We start from the raw sequence: 16,014 nt of genomic DNA on the forward strand, positions 1-16,014 counted from the left end.
AGTGATGGTTATCAGACCTTAGCCAAAACCAGAGGAGGCAGTTTTAGGGCTGCGCACTAGAGATGTAAAATATTAAATGGTTAACCGATAAGAATTAGTCTTACCATTAATATACTGCAGTTAATGTTTAAAACAGATGTGCAGCCTTGACCCTGGACCCCTAGCCAGGAGCTGGGCGGCAGCCCTGACCCCAGACTTCTGCCGTGCAGCAGCCCCAGACCCCTAGCCCCACCATGTGTCTGTCCCGACCCCCGTCATGTTAACAAACATTTGACCGACATAATTTTAATAGTTTAAATGGGTACTTTTTAAAACGATATTTACATCCCTACCGTGCATGCTGTCCTTTTGCCCAGTTCAGATAATATTAATGGCAGGCCCCCTTTTCAAGGCCTTCTTATCTAATTTTGCTATATTTTTTTCCCAACCACTGGACTAAGCATTTCTTTTTAAACAAACCATATACTGTATAAGCAATTATTTACGGCACCTGGTGCCCAGTTAACTATGTTTTCTTTATTCTCATTACCTCAACCCAAACCTTAAATAAGATAACACTGGTATTTCAAGAATCTCTACAAGTTTAACACGAACAACTCTTCTATGTCATGATTTCATTCTTTTTGGTCACATGCTTTGGATCTATTCCTCATGCTAATATACAAACAATTTTAAAAAACAGTTCATGAGGCCCTGTGTAGGCCTATATCCTACACTCTTCCTCAAATGAATCTGAGATCAGTGCCACTGACTTCCAGGGATGGCCTCAATTGTGCTGAGAAGCTGTCACTTGCCCTCATTTTCAATGGTGAAGTTGCCCAGCTGATCTTACTAGAAGGATGGGTCGGCACAAACATGGGCAGCATTGACAGAGTCCAAATCTCAATTGTATTGGCTGACTCAAGCTCTCCCCCTCCCCCTGCCAAAGCATTCCATGGCATATTTGGGCCAGACTTACAGGAGATGACTTCAAGAGCCCCAAGCAGGGCTTGGAGGCAATCACCATCTTTCTGCAGTGCTCAGGTGGAACCTGTTGATGTATCTGGCTCCTCTATGCATAGCACTTGACTCCAAGGCATATGAGGGAATAAACATGGTTAGTCTCCAATGATGTTCAGGGGAACTGACAGAGTTCAGAGGGGTTGAGTAGCCTTCCTTCTATTTTAGATGCTATACATACCAAGGTAAGAGAAGAAAAACTGGTCTGTTGAGAGAAGAGTTGGAGCGATAGAGAAACAAGCACCAAAAGAGGTACCAAGGTACACTACTAAGTAATTTGACACTGAAATTGTGCAGCAGGCACTGGGATGTTGAATAGTCTTAGAGCTGCCTAATAAAGTCTGTGGCACCAAAAGGCCATATCTCAGGCACGGGTGTGCTGAGAACAATTCTGGGGCCAGAGCAGCACTGCACTGGCAAGTAGAAGCACCAACACAAAGAGGAAAGCACCCATTAATGAAGAAAGAACTGGCATGAAAGTGCCAAAATAGAGCATGGCACCAAAATAATAGTGACATCAGAAACACCATACATTGAGCCAGGGCATTTTCATAATCAACTGTAAACATCACCCAAACACTTCACATTGAAAGAAGAGGAGCAACCAGGCATCAACACAATAAAGATTAATTTAAAATAAAAGAATTAGCAATAGCAGATTAATTAAGAATTGGAGAGTAGAAGCTTTTACAGACACATATAGTACATATTTTACAAACAGATAAGCCAAATTAGGGTTAAAAACATGATTTTTCTCTCAAAATTCTTTCCTGAAATTGTGTTAGATAAAACATGTTTCATAGGACTGGCAGGCAGGATGGTTTGTACAAAGAGTTAACAGGTTTTCCAACACATGCACTTCCTTCATCTCTGTTTCCCTTATATAGGTCTCACCTTTCCACATGCAGCCACATTCTAAAGAACTGACAGTTGAGTAAAAAGATTCCACTAGATTAAAATATTCCCAGAATGTGGAGAATGAACACATGGCAGGCTGACTCCTAAATTGCCTCTGCCCAACTCAGAAAACTAACACAGTGTGCTGAGACATTCCTAGCTGTTTTCAGCCCTGTGCTGAGTAACTGCAATCTCCACAGCTGTTTTCTATTCATCCTGAAGAAACTCCCAGAGATGAGGCAAATTTAAGGGGGAGACTTTTAAAAGAGCTCACATTATCTGGGTGCCTATATGGGTGCATTTCTTTTGAAAATCTGATCCTTTGTTTCTGTGAAATAAAATCCAGATCCCACTGTGACACTCTGTACTTCGGGGGAACACCTAGCACCCCCATGTTCATCCTTATAGTATGATTGTGTGGTATTTAATGCAAAGTTTGTCATGTCGGCTGTCTTCGGAAGGCTCATGATGTACTGAGCATTGTTGTCATAGTGATGTTATAGTAATTGTTACAGTAATGGTACAGTAATGTTATAGGTTATAATTTCATGTATATAGTTATGAGGCTGAAAATGTATCCTCATGGCTTAAAGCAAGCCCAGACAAAAACTCTCCAGAAGCAGAGGGGCAGTTCACACCTCATCAGGACATGTATGGGACAAACCCAGCCCAACCTCACAGGAACAAAGGATGCTGGCCTAGGCAACAACAAAAGGATCTGTTGGACTCTCAAGTGAGTCACCCCCACTTCCATTGGTCAGCTTGGCACAACAATGAGTTAATGCTCACCTGACTCTGAAGGGGGTGGGCAAAGCCAAGAGGGAAGAAAGGACATGATAAAAGGGAGAGACTCTGCCATGCTCTTCCACTCTCTTCCACCACATCTACAGACACCACACCAAGTGACTGAATTGCTGATCAAAGGGGAGAGCCTGGCTGAAGAGCAACCAGCCAGCCTGTGCTGAGAAGCATATAAATTTGTAAGGGCATTGAAAGTGTTAAGATCAGCTTAGAATGTGTTTTGCTTTTATTTCATTTGACCAAATCTGACTTATGTTTTGACTTATATTCACTTAAAATCTATCTTTATAATTAATAAATGTTTGTTTATTCTACCTGAAGCAGTGCGTTTGGTTTGAAGCGTGTCAGAGACTCCCCTTGGGATTACAAGCCCAGTACATATCAATTTCTTTGTTAAATTGACTAACTCATATAAGCTTGCAGTGTCCAGTGGGCATAAATGGACACTGCAAGATGGAAGTTCCTAGGGTTGTGTCTGGGACCAGAGATATTGGCTAGTGTCATTCGGTTGCACAATCCAAGGAGCAGCTTACTTGCTAGAGGCTGTGCGTTAACAGCCCAAGAGTGGGGGTTCTTACAGCAGAGCAGGGTAAGACTGGCTCCCAGAGTCAAGGATTGGAGTAACCTAGCAGAGCACCAGTCCAGATAACACCAGAAGGGAACATCACACCCGCCCCTACACTTCCCTCCTATTTCAATACATGCACAATCTAGTCACAGGCCAGGAAGTGATAGAGTCCAGGACCAAGAGGTACAGTATTCATGCAGTTTTATGAAATGCTGTAATTAACAGGACTTGATTTCCACAATCTGGCAATTGTCCAGATTTGCCAGTCTACATGAGCAAATACAAAAACAGCTTAATCTCGATGGTCCTCTTCATCCAAGTGAGCTCAAGGTGATGTTACGGACCAAACACTCTTCCATTTCAGAGAATGTTTATTCCATTTTCACTTATCAACTTGAAGCACCATGCTACTCACCTCCAGGCCAATACAGAATCCCTTCCCCTCCCAACTCTTTCCCCTGAGGGATGGACAGCAGGAGGCTCAAGAACTGTGTGTGTGGGTAAGTGGGAAGGCAAATGGAAGCTGCAGTCAGCTGAGCTTTACAAGGGGTAATTGGTTAAGAATGCAAAACTCATTGTATTTTATATAATCCACATAGTTCAATCTGATATCCTGCCTCTGACAGTGGCCAATGTTGGATGCTTCAAAAAAAGGCACAAGCCTTTTATGATGACCCAAATATACAATACTATCCTTTTTTGGGGGGTGTCAGGGGTGTGGGGAGGTTCTTCTTCTCTTGACCCTAACCAAGCTGGTGATCAACTCATTCCATGGTGCGTGGGGTTTGAAAGCCACTGTATTGTCATCCTCAGTTGTGAGATACTTATATGTGTAATGGCCTCCCTGAACTGATCCATAAGGACACGACCCCTACCTTCTTCAAGTCCCTCAAGACCCACCTATGCTGTGAGACCAATTTACCTCTTCCTATATGCTAGTAGAGCACCCTGCGCAATGCTGCAATACATGTAACAAATAATAATATTGTGACATTCCAACTGGGCTCACTACAGGTGTTATACTTAGTCATATACATGTCTAATTGTATTTTGTAAACTTACCTAGCTCTTTGTCTCATCAGTGCTGTGGGCTGCATTCTCTAATCTGGTGCCTCATTAGATTTGCCCCTTGCCAGTCTATTCCTGTTAAATATAAATCATGTTAATGTCAGCATTGCAACTTCTATTTTACATAAACACAGAGAGGGTCTCTCAAGCATATAGAGCAAGGGTTCTCAAACTGGGGGTTGGGACCTCTCAGGGGGTCATGAGGTCATTACATGCGGGATCGCGAGCTGTCAGCCTCCACCCCAAACCCCGCTTTGCCTCCAGCATTTATAATGGTGTTAAATATATTAAAAAGTGTTTTTAATTTATAACAGGGGGGTCGCACTCGGAAGCTTGGTATGTGAAAGGGGTCACCAGTACAAAAGTTTGAGGCTCACTGATATAGAGGGCACTGCATATAAGTGACAGGACCTGGGTGGATGAGTAGCAGGTTCCTTCTCCTGATCTGGCGTGGTCAGAACAACTTTCAGGATCAGATAAAAGCCGCCTTATTGGTATAGTAAATCCCTGGATTTCAGCAGGTGATGGGGGTATCCATGGTGATGATACTGCTGTATGCACTGACGATGCTTCTGGCACCAGCTCCCTGCCAACCAAAGTTGCCGAAGTGCTCCCAAGAAAAGTAATGTCCAAACAGGGTGGCAACAACATCCTTTCAAAACTGGCTAATCACAACGAATTCCCCAGTGCCCATATATGAGATGACAGGAGTCCTGCTACGGGCCCTTCCCCTTGTCATAGTAAGAGGCTGATCTGCTGCTCTGACAGTTTGTAGCCACCCTATGTTTACGCTCACCTGATCCTGGGTCTGCCTAATGGCTGACCTTGTCCCTGGCATATATTACAGTATAAGCCCCATATCTGTGTTCAACTGTCAATCTAGACCTGGGGTGCTCTGAGCCAGGCCCTCCCTATCTCTGTCCAGACCTGAGGGGCTCTGAGCCAGGCTCTCCTGACATCCGTCCAGACCTGAGGGGCTCTGAGCCAGGCCCGCCCTACGTCCGTCCAGACCTGAGGGGCTCTGAGCCAGGCCCGCCCTACGTCCGTCCGGACCCGAGGGGCTCCGGGCCAGGCCCGCCCTGCGTCCGTCCGGACCCGAGGGGCTCCGGGCCAGGCCTGCCCTGCGTCTGTCCGGACCCGAGGGGCTCCGGGCCAGGCCCGCCCTGCGTCCGTCCGGACCCGAGGGGCTCCGGGCCAGGCCCGCCCTGCGTCCGTCCGGACCCGAGGGGCTCCGGGCCAGGCCCGCCCTGCGTCCGTCCGGACCCGAGGGGCTCCGGGCCAGGCCCGCCCTGCGTCCGTCCGGACCCGAGGGGCTCCGGGCCAGGCCCGCCCTGCGTCCGTCCGGACCCGAGGGGCTCCGGGCCAGGCCCGCCCTGCGTCCGTCCGGACCCGAGGGGCTCTGGCCTGGGTCCCCCTGAGTGTATGTCTGGAGGCGGAGCCCCCATGAGTATCCGTTCGTCTGCTGAGGCGAGAAGCCGTCACTGACCCGCCCTGCGCGCGCCCTGCGAGACTCTAGCTAGGGCGGGAGGCGAACCTAGAACGTTCCAGAACCTGTTGTCACTATTAACAATGAGCTGGTCCCCTCTGTCCCCTGAAACTACAATTCCCAGAAGGCAACGTGCGCCCAGACTACCGCACCCCATAGGCAGCTCGGGCCCTACGTCAGAATAGCTGGAGCATTGCATGCCGGGACATAATGGCCGTCAGGAGCGTTGAGCCCTTGCGGCACTCGTAGGCAGCGAATGATGCAATCGCAAACACAGGTTGCCCCAACAGTTGGCGAGGGCCGAGAGGTGACCCCGCCTCGTCTTTCTGATTGGTTGAGGTTCCGGCGAGACCCCACCCCCTCGCCCGTGGATTGGCTGGTCTCTGTCGCGCTGTGCCTGTGCCACGCGTGGTGGAGGCGAGGCCGTCACTCTCCCCTCGCCGGACCGGCCACGTGGGCGCCAGCTCGGGGCTGCGGGTGCGGGTCTGGCCCAGGCCGCGCGGGCCCGCCGGCGCCCGCCCCGCCCCGCCCCGCCCCCGCCCCCGCCCCGCGGGGGATGCCGGCCGGCCGCGCGCGCGCGTGACCGCGGCCCCGCCATGAGCGTGGGGTTCATCGGAGCCGGGCAGCTCGCCTTCGCCCTGGCCCGGGGCTTCGCCGCGGCAGGTGGGTGCTGCGCGCCGGGCTCCGCCTGCCCGGGGTCCCGCCCCAGGCCTCGCTCCGCTGCCTGCGCTGGGCGGCAGCCCGGGGGCGGGGGGAGCCCGGCCCGCGGAGCGTCGGCGGGGGTCCGGATCCAGGAGGGTTCGTGGCTGGTCAAACGGAGCCTGCAGATCTGTGTGGAAGGAAAATTGTTCTTTCCCACGGAGCTGGGCGAGACACGGTGCAGAGGTGGAAATAATGGATGCGAGCCCTCGGGGGAGTGTAAAGACAATGTTTAAAAGCTGTGAGCAAAACTTAAATATGACACTTGTCCATCAAAATACATGTCCCCCAGAGACGAGCACTGTAACGACAAAAGGTGTGAATTAAAACGACCCTGTTTATTTGATGCAAATTTGTGTATTTCATCCCTCAACCACAGGGTGCTTGAGAATGTGAGAGTTTTTTAGTAGAGAGCCATTAGGATCAGTATGTACATCAGTGAGCCGGAAGAAGAGATGTCTTGTGAGGGGACAACATGAGTGTGGGGGAATGACCAAGTTCAGATAAATAACAGTGAAGAAGCTCTGGGGTAAGCAAGACACATGGAACCCAAACTGAAGTTACCTGTCCCTTTCCTAGGGGTTTTGGCTGCTCATAAGATCACAGCAAGTTCCCCAGACACTGACCTCCCAACTGTATCTGGACTGAGGGTAAGTTCCAGTGTTTGTAAGATCCAAACTCCTGCCCACAGAAATCACGTAAAGATCTCAATATGTTTGCAGTGGCCACAAGTAGGACTCCTATGTTCAGTATTGCATGTTGTTTTCTCTGCTTGGCTCAGTAAGGCTCTTTTAGGGTCTGAATCATCTCACATCTGAACTTCCTGCCATTGGCTGTTGGGTTCACTTACTGCCAACAGTGGACACAGAGCCAGGAAAGGTGAGTGGTTCCCATCTCTGGGGCAAAGAGTTTCTTGCCCAGAGAAGCCAATTGAGAACCACTCTGGGAATCTGAAGTTACAAATAGAGTCAATAGTTACACGTTCAAAGTGCATGACTGCACTACAGTGAAAATGCACTGTGGAACTGATCATGAGCTATAAAGGCTGGGGATGTAACTTTGCTTCTTCCCCCATAGTAACTAAAAAAAACAAACTGTCCTGTTCTCACTGGGTTACTGCTGTACTCTCTGCTGATCAAGTCTGTCTCTGTATGACTCTTAGTGAACAAGATTATTCTCTGCTGGTGGCTGACCCAGCTTGGCTGAATCCTGATCCCAAATGCCATTTCTAAGAGCTGAGAATGCAAGGAAGTTCTAGGAATGAGGTGCTGTTGCTATGTAACTTTCAAATTATTCCAGAAAATAGGTGTAAACTTCACTATAAGTAACAAGGAAACAGTTAAAAACAGCGATGTTCTGTTCCTGGCTGTGAAACCTCCCATCATTCCCTTCATTCTGGACGAGATTGGCTCAGATATAGAGAATCGCCACATCGTGGTCTCATGTGCTGCTGGTGTCACTATCAGCTCCATTGAGAAGGTGAGGAACAGTGTGCTGCACAGCTCTGATGGGGTCAAAGGGCCTGGGGATAGGGCTACATGCCTGCACCTGCATGCATCTGCACCTGAAGCTTCTTGAAGTCAGGGTACTAAAACTCTAGAAAGCTTTTCCCAGAGGACATCTGGGTATCTGACTTTGAGACTGACTTGTTCTTCCAGCTGCCAGAAGTTGAGTACAATGTTCATTTCTGGCACTGGGAGCACTACAGCTCACGAGTTAAGCACCATTTGCCTATGAGACTCTGGCCCATTTCTGGACTGCAGCCAATTTTTGGAGGCGCAAAGGTTGCACTAGGCCCTGTTTGCACCTCCTAATCACCCAGGATAAGCTAAAACAGTCACTAACTTACTCCCTGGCTGCAGTGGTCCGTAAGGGGCAGTCTGGAAGTCCGGAATAGTCAGAGTCTAAGTGCTATGCATTCCAGCAACACAGATGGAATGTCCCAGTCCTACGAAGGGGTGTAGTAGGTCTGTCCTGGCCCAAGACCACCAGGGTATCCTTCTTATGCCAGTAGGGAGGTCCGTATGGTTTCAAGAACTTCTGCTGCAAGATTGTCATGCAATGCCTGGGAAGCGTCCCAGAATCAGGGTCTGTGTCAATAGGACCTTGGCATCGTCCCTGTTCATTCCCCATCGTTGTATGAAACTTTAATAGGTCTTGTCTTTCCCTGCTGAGGGCTGCCAGCCCCTCTGCATTCATGGAGACTCATTATGGTAGATGTCTGCAGGAGCTGCCCCCATGGAGACTACAGGGCCATGTTAGAATGATAATGCTGCTACCAAGGGATGGGCAGGCTCTGCCAGCACTCTGTAACTGAGTTTCACCTGCATCCCCAGGGACATTGCATTAAGCGCTTGTCCCCTTTGGCAAAGGCTTAACAGAGGGAATCTTGATGACCATCCTGTAGAAGTGCCTGGGGGTGGGGTGAGGAAGAGGTCCTTTACCCTGCTGGATTCCCTCTGACCTTTAGGAGTTCCCTAGAGGGGAGTTTACTCCAGATGTAGAAGGTGTATTAAATCTGGTTCGTTCTCTCTCTCTCCTTCCCTTTCTGTCTCCAACTCTTTCCCATCCCAAGAAACTCTCTGCCTTCTGTCCCACCCCGAAAGTGATCAGGTGCATGACTAACACACCTGTGATCGTGCGGGAAGGTGCTACCGTCTATGCCACAGGGACTCACGCAGAGGTGGAAGATGGGAAGCTCCTGGAACAGCTGATGGCTAGTGTGGGCTTCTGCACTGAAGTAGAAGAGGACCTAATAGATGCTGTTACAGGCCTCAGCGGCAGCGGCCCTGCTTATGTAGGTGCCACTTCCTTGGGTTATGCAAGTCAAGTGGAGAACATTGAACTTTAAATGCTGAGAACACACTTGCATCTTAAAATGGTATCAGATTAGGCTGCAGATTTGACCAAGGGGATATATTTGAATTTCTAATCACCTGGAGTCAAGCATCAGAGGGGTAGCTGTGTTAGTCTGGATCTGTAAAAGTGGCAAAGAGTCCTGTGGCACCTTACAGACTAACAGACATATTGGAGCATGAGCTTTCGTGGGTGAATACCCACTTCGTCAGATGCTACTCACAAAAGCTCATGCTCCAATACGTCTGTTAGTCTATAAGGTGCCACAGGACTCTTTGCCGCTTAATCACCTGGAGTGTGTAATGTTCAAAGCCAGGCCAGCTCAACAATGAGAGTCTGTTAGACTATGCTTGGCCTCTTAGTAATGAGTGTGGGTTTCTGTTCAATGCCTAGTAGACAAGCATCCACATTACAAAAACTGGGTGCTAATTGGGCCACTTGTTGGCGATTTCATCTGAGGCCAAGGATGGAATAGCCTCAGAGTCTGAATCGCCCTGTTCAAGACCGAGGCCCTCTGGGTGGATGTGAAGCTTGGTTTGCAGCACGTGCTGGGGAGCCTGAGGACTGAGTTCCTGGCTTCCCAGTCTGTCATCTTCGTTTGCTTAAGAGATTGTCCTCAACAAAGAGTGATTTTTATCAAGTCCCTTTAAGTGGTGGGGATCCAGAGTGACCCCAGAGCCTTGGGCACTGTCCCTCTGCCTGGGAATGTCACAGCTTTGAGGGCACACGTTGGTCTCCAGACCTCGGAATCACTGTCATGCTGTTTCTGGTCTCTCAGGCATTCACAGCCCTGGATGCTCTGGCAGATGGAGGTGTGAAGATGGGGCTTCCTCGCAGGCTAGCTGTCCGCCTTGGAGCCCAGGCCTTACTGGTCAGTGTCTTCTCTTCCGTACTCCATTCAGTTCATATCTGGTCCATCCAGATAGTCTGCAAGCGCCTGGATCAAATCAGGTCCACGAGGACAGTTTTTTCACATAAAGATCTCCCTGGGTGGAATTTCCCAGAGATTATTGAAGTTGCTGATAGCTCTGAGGGAGGCTGGAAAGTGCGAGGCCCTTACTCCTCTACAGACTTGCAACTCTGAGCGGGGTTTCCAGTAGCCCTGCAAATGTGAGAAAGGGGCCCATTGCCTACTTTAGCCGTCTAGCAGCAGGGAACTGGAACTCACAACTGTTGGGAATCCTTTTTGGTCCTATTTCTGACACACGTTTTCCCTCCCTCTCCTGCTGCAGGGTGCTGCCAAAATGCTGTTGGAATCTGAGCAGCATCCTGGGCAGCTGAAGGACAACGTCTGCTCACCTGGGGGAGCCACCATCTATGCCCTGCACTTCCTGGAGAGTGGAGGCTTTCGCTCGCTGCTCATCAATGCCGTGGAGGCTTCCTGCATCCGCACAAGGTGAGCAGGTGTAAGGCCTCCCTGACGCGTGGCAGTGTTGCCCTAAAGGGAAGGCTGCAGAGTTCTGCTGCTCCTTTCTGTCTCGATGCCTCCTTCTCCTTTGGGGCTCTGCTCTTCCCACTGACTGACAGACTCTTCCTGCAGGGAGCTGCAGCACTTGGCGGATCAGGAGAAGGTCTCCCCGGCTGCCATTAAGAAGACCCTTCTGGATAAGGTGAAGCTGGAGTCTCCCTCTGTTTCCATGGCTTCTGCCAACAAAGTCAGTCTGTTCAGCAGCAGCTGGGCGCCCAGCAGCAAGAAGAACTGAAGGGATGAGGCTTGGCCAGGCACCAGCCCTCTTGCATGCACTTTCTTCTCACTCTGTAAAGGAAAAGCTCTAGTCCTAGGCATTCCCAGCCCTTGCCTGGCTCTCGGCCTGCAGCAACTTTGGGAGCGGTGCAAAGCTGTAGAGAAGGGACCTTAACTTCCAGCTGAGGGTGGGAACACTGTCACTAGCACTTCCTTCCCTTTGGGGGTGGGCAGTTGCTGCGTTACTGGCACAGCTGGTTGTCAGGGACACAAAGTGTCTCCTCTGGGCAGTGAGCTGGCTTCTCCATAAAGCTAGCCCCTCCATCCCCATTAATAATCTCCTGGGCAGTAGTTTGTTTTGTTGGCTTATTTTAAGGGGTATCCTGCTGCTCCTTGACTCTGAAGGTTAGTGCGGGGCCTTGGGCCCCTCGTGGCCCCATGGTTCCTATCCCCATCTTTTTCTTCACCACCCAGAGTAGAATCCATCCCCTCTGTGCATCATACTGGGGTTGGGCTCAAAGTTGTCTTCCACTGAGAGCAGCAGCCTTGCTTTCCCCTCAGCCAGAATCCACGTTTCAGTAGCTGCATGATGCAGCCCACATATTTTTCTGTGCAGAACTCAGAGCATGGGTCTCTCTTCCTGTGCCAGGTGTGCTTTGCAAGCCAGGCTATCTGAACATCCCCCTTCTGAACACACTGTTGGGGACACAGCCACTTCTCCTCCTTCAGCACCCTTCCTGGATGAGCAGCTCAAAAAGCCTCAACTCAAGCGAGTGTTCCCTTTCCCTTCTGCCTGTGAACAGGGTCCAGTCCCAACCTTACCACCACTGAATGCTTCCGTTTTCATCCCATGTCTGAAATGCTTTCCGTGTTCCTTAGCATGTTCTCTACCTGCTGCCTTGGGGGCAGAGAGGGCAGGGGGAACCCCCATTTAGGTCACACCTGGTTCCAGGCCTCAGCAGGATTTGCCCGTTTCCCAGTGTCTTGTCCAGTTGTGTATGCAGAGACTGTCAGCCCTTCCCTTGGAGCTGATTTCACAGGATTCCTCCATATACATGTGGTTCCTTTCTAACTTCATCTCATTCCCCAACATTTACATCAGTCCTCGATGGTTTCCAGCTTCACCACCCTTTGTGCTCCAGCTCAAACTGAAAACTTTCCCCATTTTGTACTGGAGCCCTGGCAGTTCCTCCCCTGGCCTTGCTGCACTCTCTCTTTTTTCCTGCCCTCTCCTCTTATCTGTCACATGCCCTCCCATCTCCAGCTCCCTGGAAGGTGGTGCACTAAAGGGACAGAGGAGAAATGCGTGGGCTGGCAGACACTAGCCATGGAGGTTGGTGTTGAACCTATCAGTATTTCACTCACTGCTTTGTGTGACACATTTACAGCAAGGGGCTAAGCTGATCTATGTTTACATAGCTTCCCTGCCCCTGCTGGCCCCCCTCCCCCCCATGGAAACCCTGTTACACACCAAAGAATCGCACGGGGTAGACAACAGTCCCCTGCTCTCCTTTTGCTTGGGTGCAGTGGAAGCCAGCAGGCATGGCAATGATATGGGTGGATAAACCTTGTTCTAGACCATTTCCTACCTCTGTTCCAACAGGGCTGGGGCAGGAGCGGGAAGGAAAGTCTGTCTGCAGGTGCTAGTGTTGTTCTTGATCTGTCAGCATCCTGGCCGCTGCTGGCCCTAGAAGGGAGGTGGCAGCAGCGCTTCACTTGCTGGGTAGTCTCCTCACCCAGCCCGTGGCTTCTGTCTCAGAGCTGAGGTTTACAGTCTGGTGGTGTCGGAGCCTCGTGGGCCAGGTCTCTGTGCATAGACCCTTGGGGCTGAGACCCAGTGCAGGCAGCATGTAGAGCACAGAAAGGTCTCTGGAAGTGTGTCCCCGCTAGGCAGACATGGCTCAGCTCAGACCAACCCACCTTCCTGCGGCCGAGGGAAGGGGGCTAGTCTGAGCCTCTGCACGTGTTCGTAGTACGCTGTCTCAAGCCCAGCTAGCACATCTGTGGCCTGGGCTGGGAGGCTCACTCCCCGCTGCAGTGGGGACACGCTGCGTGCAGCACAAAGGTAAAAGCTTTCTTGCTGTCCCAGCCCCTGCTTGGCAGAGGCAGCATGGGACACTGTTGCTGAATTACACACACTTGCTCCCCCTCCCTCTTTCCAGAATAAACTTTGCTTCTCAGCCTGGGGCTAGTGTGGGCTTGGAGTGTGTCCCTTCACTGGCAGGGAGCCCAGCTGTCGCCACCATCTCCTGCTCTGCTCTGCACTGCACTCATTTTTAGCCCCTTGAGAGGGTTTGTTTTCATTGGAGACTAATTCCTAAAGGTGGGAGATTAAGGTCCAGCCTTGCTCTTCACCCTGGCTCCTGGGGGCAATAGCACAGGAGCTGTACTCGCAGGTTCATTAGCTCTTGCTTTTAGTGGTTTAAAACATGGAGGGAAAACCCCTTCTGGGTGAAATGTGCCAGTTAAGGGTCTTGAAATTGTAATCCCCTGAGAGCCTGGCCTGGGCTTCTGCACCTCTAACAAAAAGCCACTGTGCCTGTAGCTAGCATCACAGCGAGGGAGCAGAGCTGCACTGTGGGCTGGGCCTGTGATGGTGAGCAGAGCACACCCAGGGCCAACCTGCATAAATTACTGCAGCCTAAATGGTGGAAAGGGGGAACACAGCCTCCTTCCCCACCACGGGTACTGCAGTCACTGGCCTTTGTTGGAGAAAGGAATGTTCTAAACAGTGGTTCTGGCAGTGTGCAATACAGAACAACCAGCAGTGCTAAAAGGTTTCTGTCCTCCGAAGAAGGCACTGCAGGATGGGCCAGCACCCTTGCCATCACTCAGGGGAGGGAGCCCTGGAAGGAAAGCCCTGCTCTAGCACTCATTTTACAAGCTGGGCTTCAGAGAGTTCTAGCTCAGCTGGTCTTCTCGACCCCCCCCCCCCCCCCAGAGAAGGGCCCATCAACCCCCATTCAAAACATATGCAGGGTTTATTAATTTGTCCCCCTCCATGTGTTGCATGGGACTCTGCAGCTACTGTTGAATATCCTAGATCGAGAGCATATCCCTCCAAGGACATAGTACCTTTAGCCAGCATGTCACCCTAATTCCTGTGTGTTGCTGTGCCTCTGAGTACCGTGATGTGCACATATCCCTCTCTTACCCTTCTGCTGACATTTTTTTAGACTGGAAGCTCTTTGGACCAGAACCCATGTCCTCATGTTTATGCAGCACCCACTCCCCTCCAATGCTACAAAATAACAATTCCAGCAGGAGCACAGGTGGCTGCTGGGCCTGGCCTCAGGAGAGCAGCACTTCACAGGCGGGAAGTAAGCCCCCCACCGCCCCTGCTTAATGCATTTTGGCTATGACTTGCTTTAGCACCATCACAGGCACTAAACAAGAAGCAGCTGCAGAACCCTCTTTCCTCTGTCAGCATTTCCAGTAGCCACCCTGGTGCTCCCTGCCCTTTCAGCAGCATTGAGAAAATGTAGATACCGCAAAGAGGAGCTGCTGAAGAGAAGTTGGGGTGAGGGAATTTCTAGGGGAGAGGACTTCATGTTGCAGGGTGGGTAGCACAGCGTGGTGAATGTCTGATCTCTGGTATAAGGTATTTATATCTGCAGGGCCCAATTGGCAACAAAGTGTTCTGATGCAAAGAGTGTGACATTTGGTCAGTTTGTAAACCCCTGTCTACCCCTGTACATCTCTCAAGTTCCGTCCAAACCTATCTAATTAATAATACCACACACTCCCCAGGGGGCTGGGTAGGAGCTGACTTATACCTGCACAAGACAAGAAGTTTTCTACTCAGGCAGTTCTCCATCACATACCCTTTTATCACGGACCCATCCCTTCAAGTGAGCAACTCCACGGAGCTGGGCTTTTGTCTCCAAATGAGCACCTTTACTTGTTTAGAGTGGCATAATTCACCCACACTACCCAGGGGGAAGGCACTAGCCCCTCTAATCTAAGATCTGTCTGTTACCACAACACCTGTACTGTCTATTAGAGGGACCCACAGCACAGCAAAAGCTGGGAAGTTGTTAGTAGCTGTGTGTAAACGCAAGCACCTGGAGCCCTGGGAAAGGGGCTAGAAGAGACAAGCTCTGAGCTTTCTTGGTTTAGTATAGCGTTCATTTCCTCTGGGGAAGAGTCCTGAACATTGGAACAAAGCGCCCAGCATAGGTGACTATGAGTTCCTGGGGACATTCCTAAGGCTGGAAAGTCGGGGGCCCTGCAGAAAGCCTGACAGTGGAGAAGGGGACTGAGGTTCGGTAGAAAGAGCTAGTGCTTCCCCCTGGCTGAGGCAATGAGGTGAACTCTGAGACTCCAGCCCAGGCCTGGTAGCTACTGGGGCTCCAGTTGGGAGGGAAGGATTTGACCATGATCCCAGGGGAATCCTGGCTGGTGAGCAGGAGGTTAAAACTGTTGCAAAGTTGAATGTAGTGTTTGCACACTACATCTGTTCCTCTGCAGAGCACTGTCTAGCTCAAAGGTAATGTGTTCCAGGAAAAGGATGTGCTAAGTGGGGTAAAGTGGGTGAGTGATCCGATGGTGAGGAATGTGCTTGGTGGAATATTATGACAGGCAGAATCTTTCTGACATGGGTGGGGGAAGGGGGGATTTTGTTTCCCTAAGATACAGAAAAGTGCTGGGCCAGGCAGATTCTTGGAAGGGGGATGTGAGCTGCTGACTAGGCAGTGTGACAGGGTTCAGTGTAGTGATTAGTCCAAGGCATCTAGCAACAAGATGAGGACCTGCTAATCATCTGAGAAGGTGCCCAGGTGACAGCTGTAAGCCCCGCAGAGCTGAACAGGGGCAGGGAAAAATTCAGCCTCTGTTTTATTTGCACACATACAGACAAGTCCTATTGGAACCATAATTTCCAAGTGAAATCTCCCTGAATAATTGTTTCCCACCGCTGGCTGTGATTCACATAGTGACTTTGCAGCTTTCCTGCTG

The 16,014-nt window shown here is 50.5% G+C and overlaps 1 protein-coding gene and 1 long non-coding RNA gene across 3 annotated transcripts in view; one reads left to right on the forward strand and one right to left on the reverse strand.

The window, feature by feature from the left end:
- Positions 1–5,249, reverse strand: part of LOC141998411 (uncharacterized) — a 47,344-nt gene extending 42,095 nt beyond the window's left edge. Inside the window, exons 1-2 of the long non-coding RNA XR_012641838.1 lie at positions 4,745–5,249; positions 4,328–4,408 (exon numbers count right to left, since the gene is read on the reverse strand). This is a non-coding gene — a long non-coding RNA (uncharacterized LOC141998411). The remainder of the gene's footprint in view (positions 1–4,327; positions 4,409–4,744) is intronic.
- Positions 5,250–6,371: 1,122 nt separating this feature from the next.
- PYCR1 (pyrroline-5-carboxylate reductase 1) lies at positions 6,372–11,124 on the forward strand. 2 transcript variants are annotated; one of them, XM_074971574.1, is made up of 7 exons: positions 6,372–6,482; positions 7,098–7,168; positions 7,818–7,997; positions 9,094–9,315; positions 10,153–10,245; positions 10,607–10,770; positions 10,915–11,124. In XM_074971574.1, exons 1-7 carry the CDS (start codon positions 6,416–6,418, stop codon positions 11,075–11,077), a joined length of 960 nt encoding a protein of 319 aa, XP_074827675.1. In that variant the 5' UTR covers positions 6,372–6,415; the 3' UTR covers positions 11,078–11,124. The 2 variants fall into 2 exon arrangements, with proteins under 2 accessions (XP_074827675.1, XP_074827674.1); XM_074971573.1 differs by lacking the exon at positions 6,372–6,482 and adding an exon at positions 6,762–6,834.
- Positions 11,125–16,014: the final 4,890 nt, after the last annotated feature.

The sequence above is a fragment of the Natator depressus genome, chromosome 14 (genome assembly GCF_965152275.1).
Source record: "Natator depressus isolate rNatDep1 chromosome 14, rNatDep2.hap1, whole genome shotgun sequence".
Taxonomy (NCBI): Eukaryota; Metazoa; Chordata; order Testudines; family Cheloniidae; genus Natator; species Natator depressus.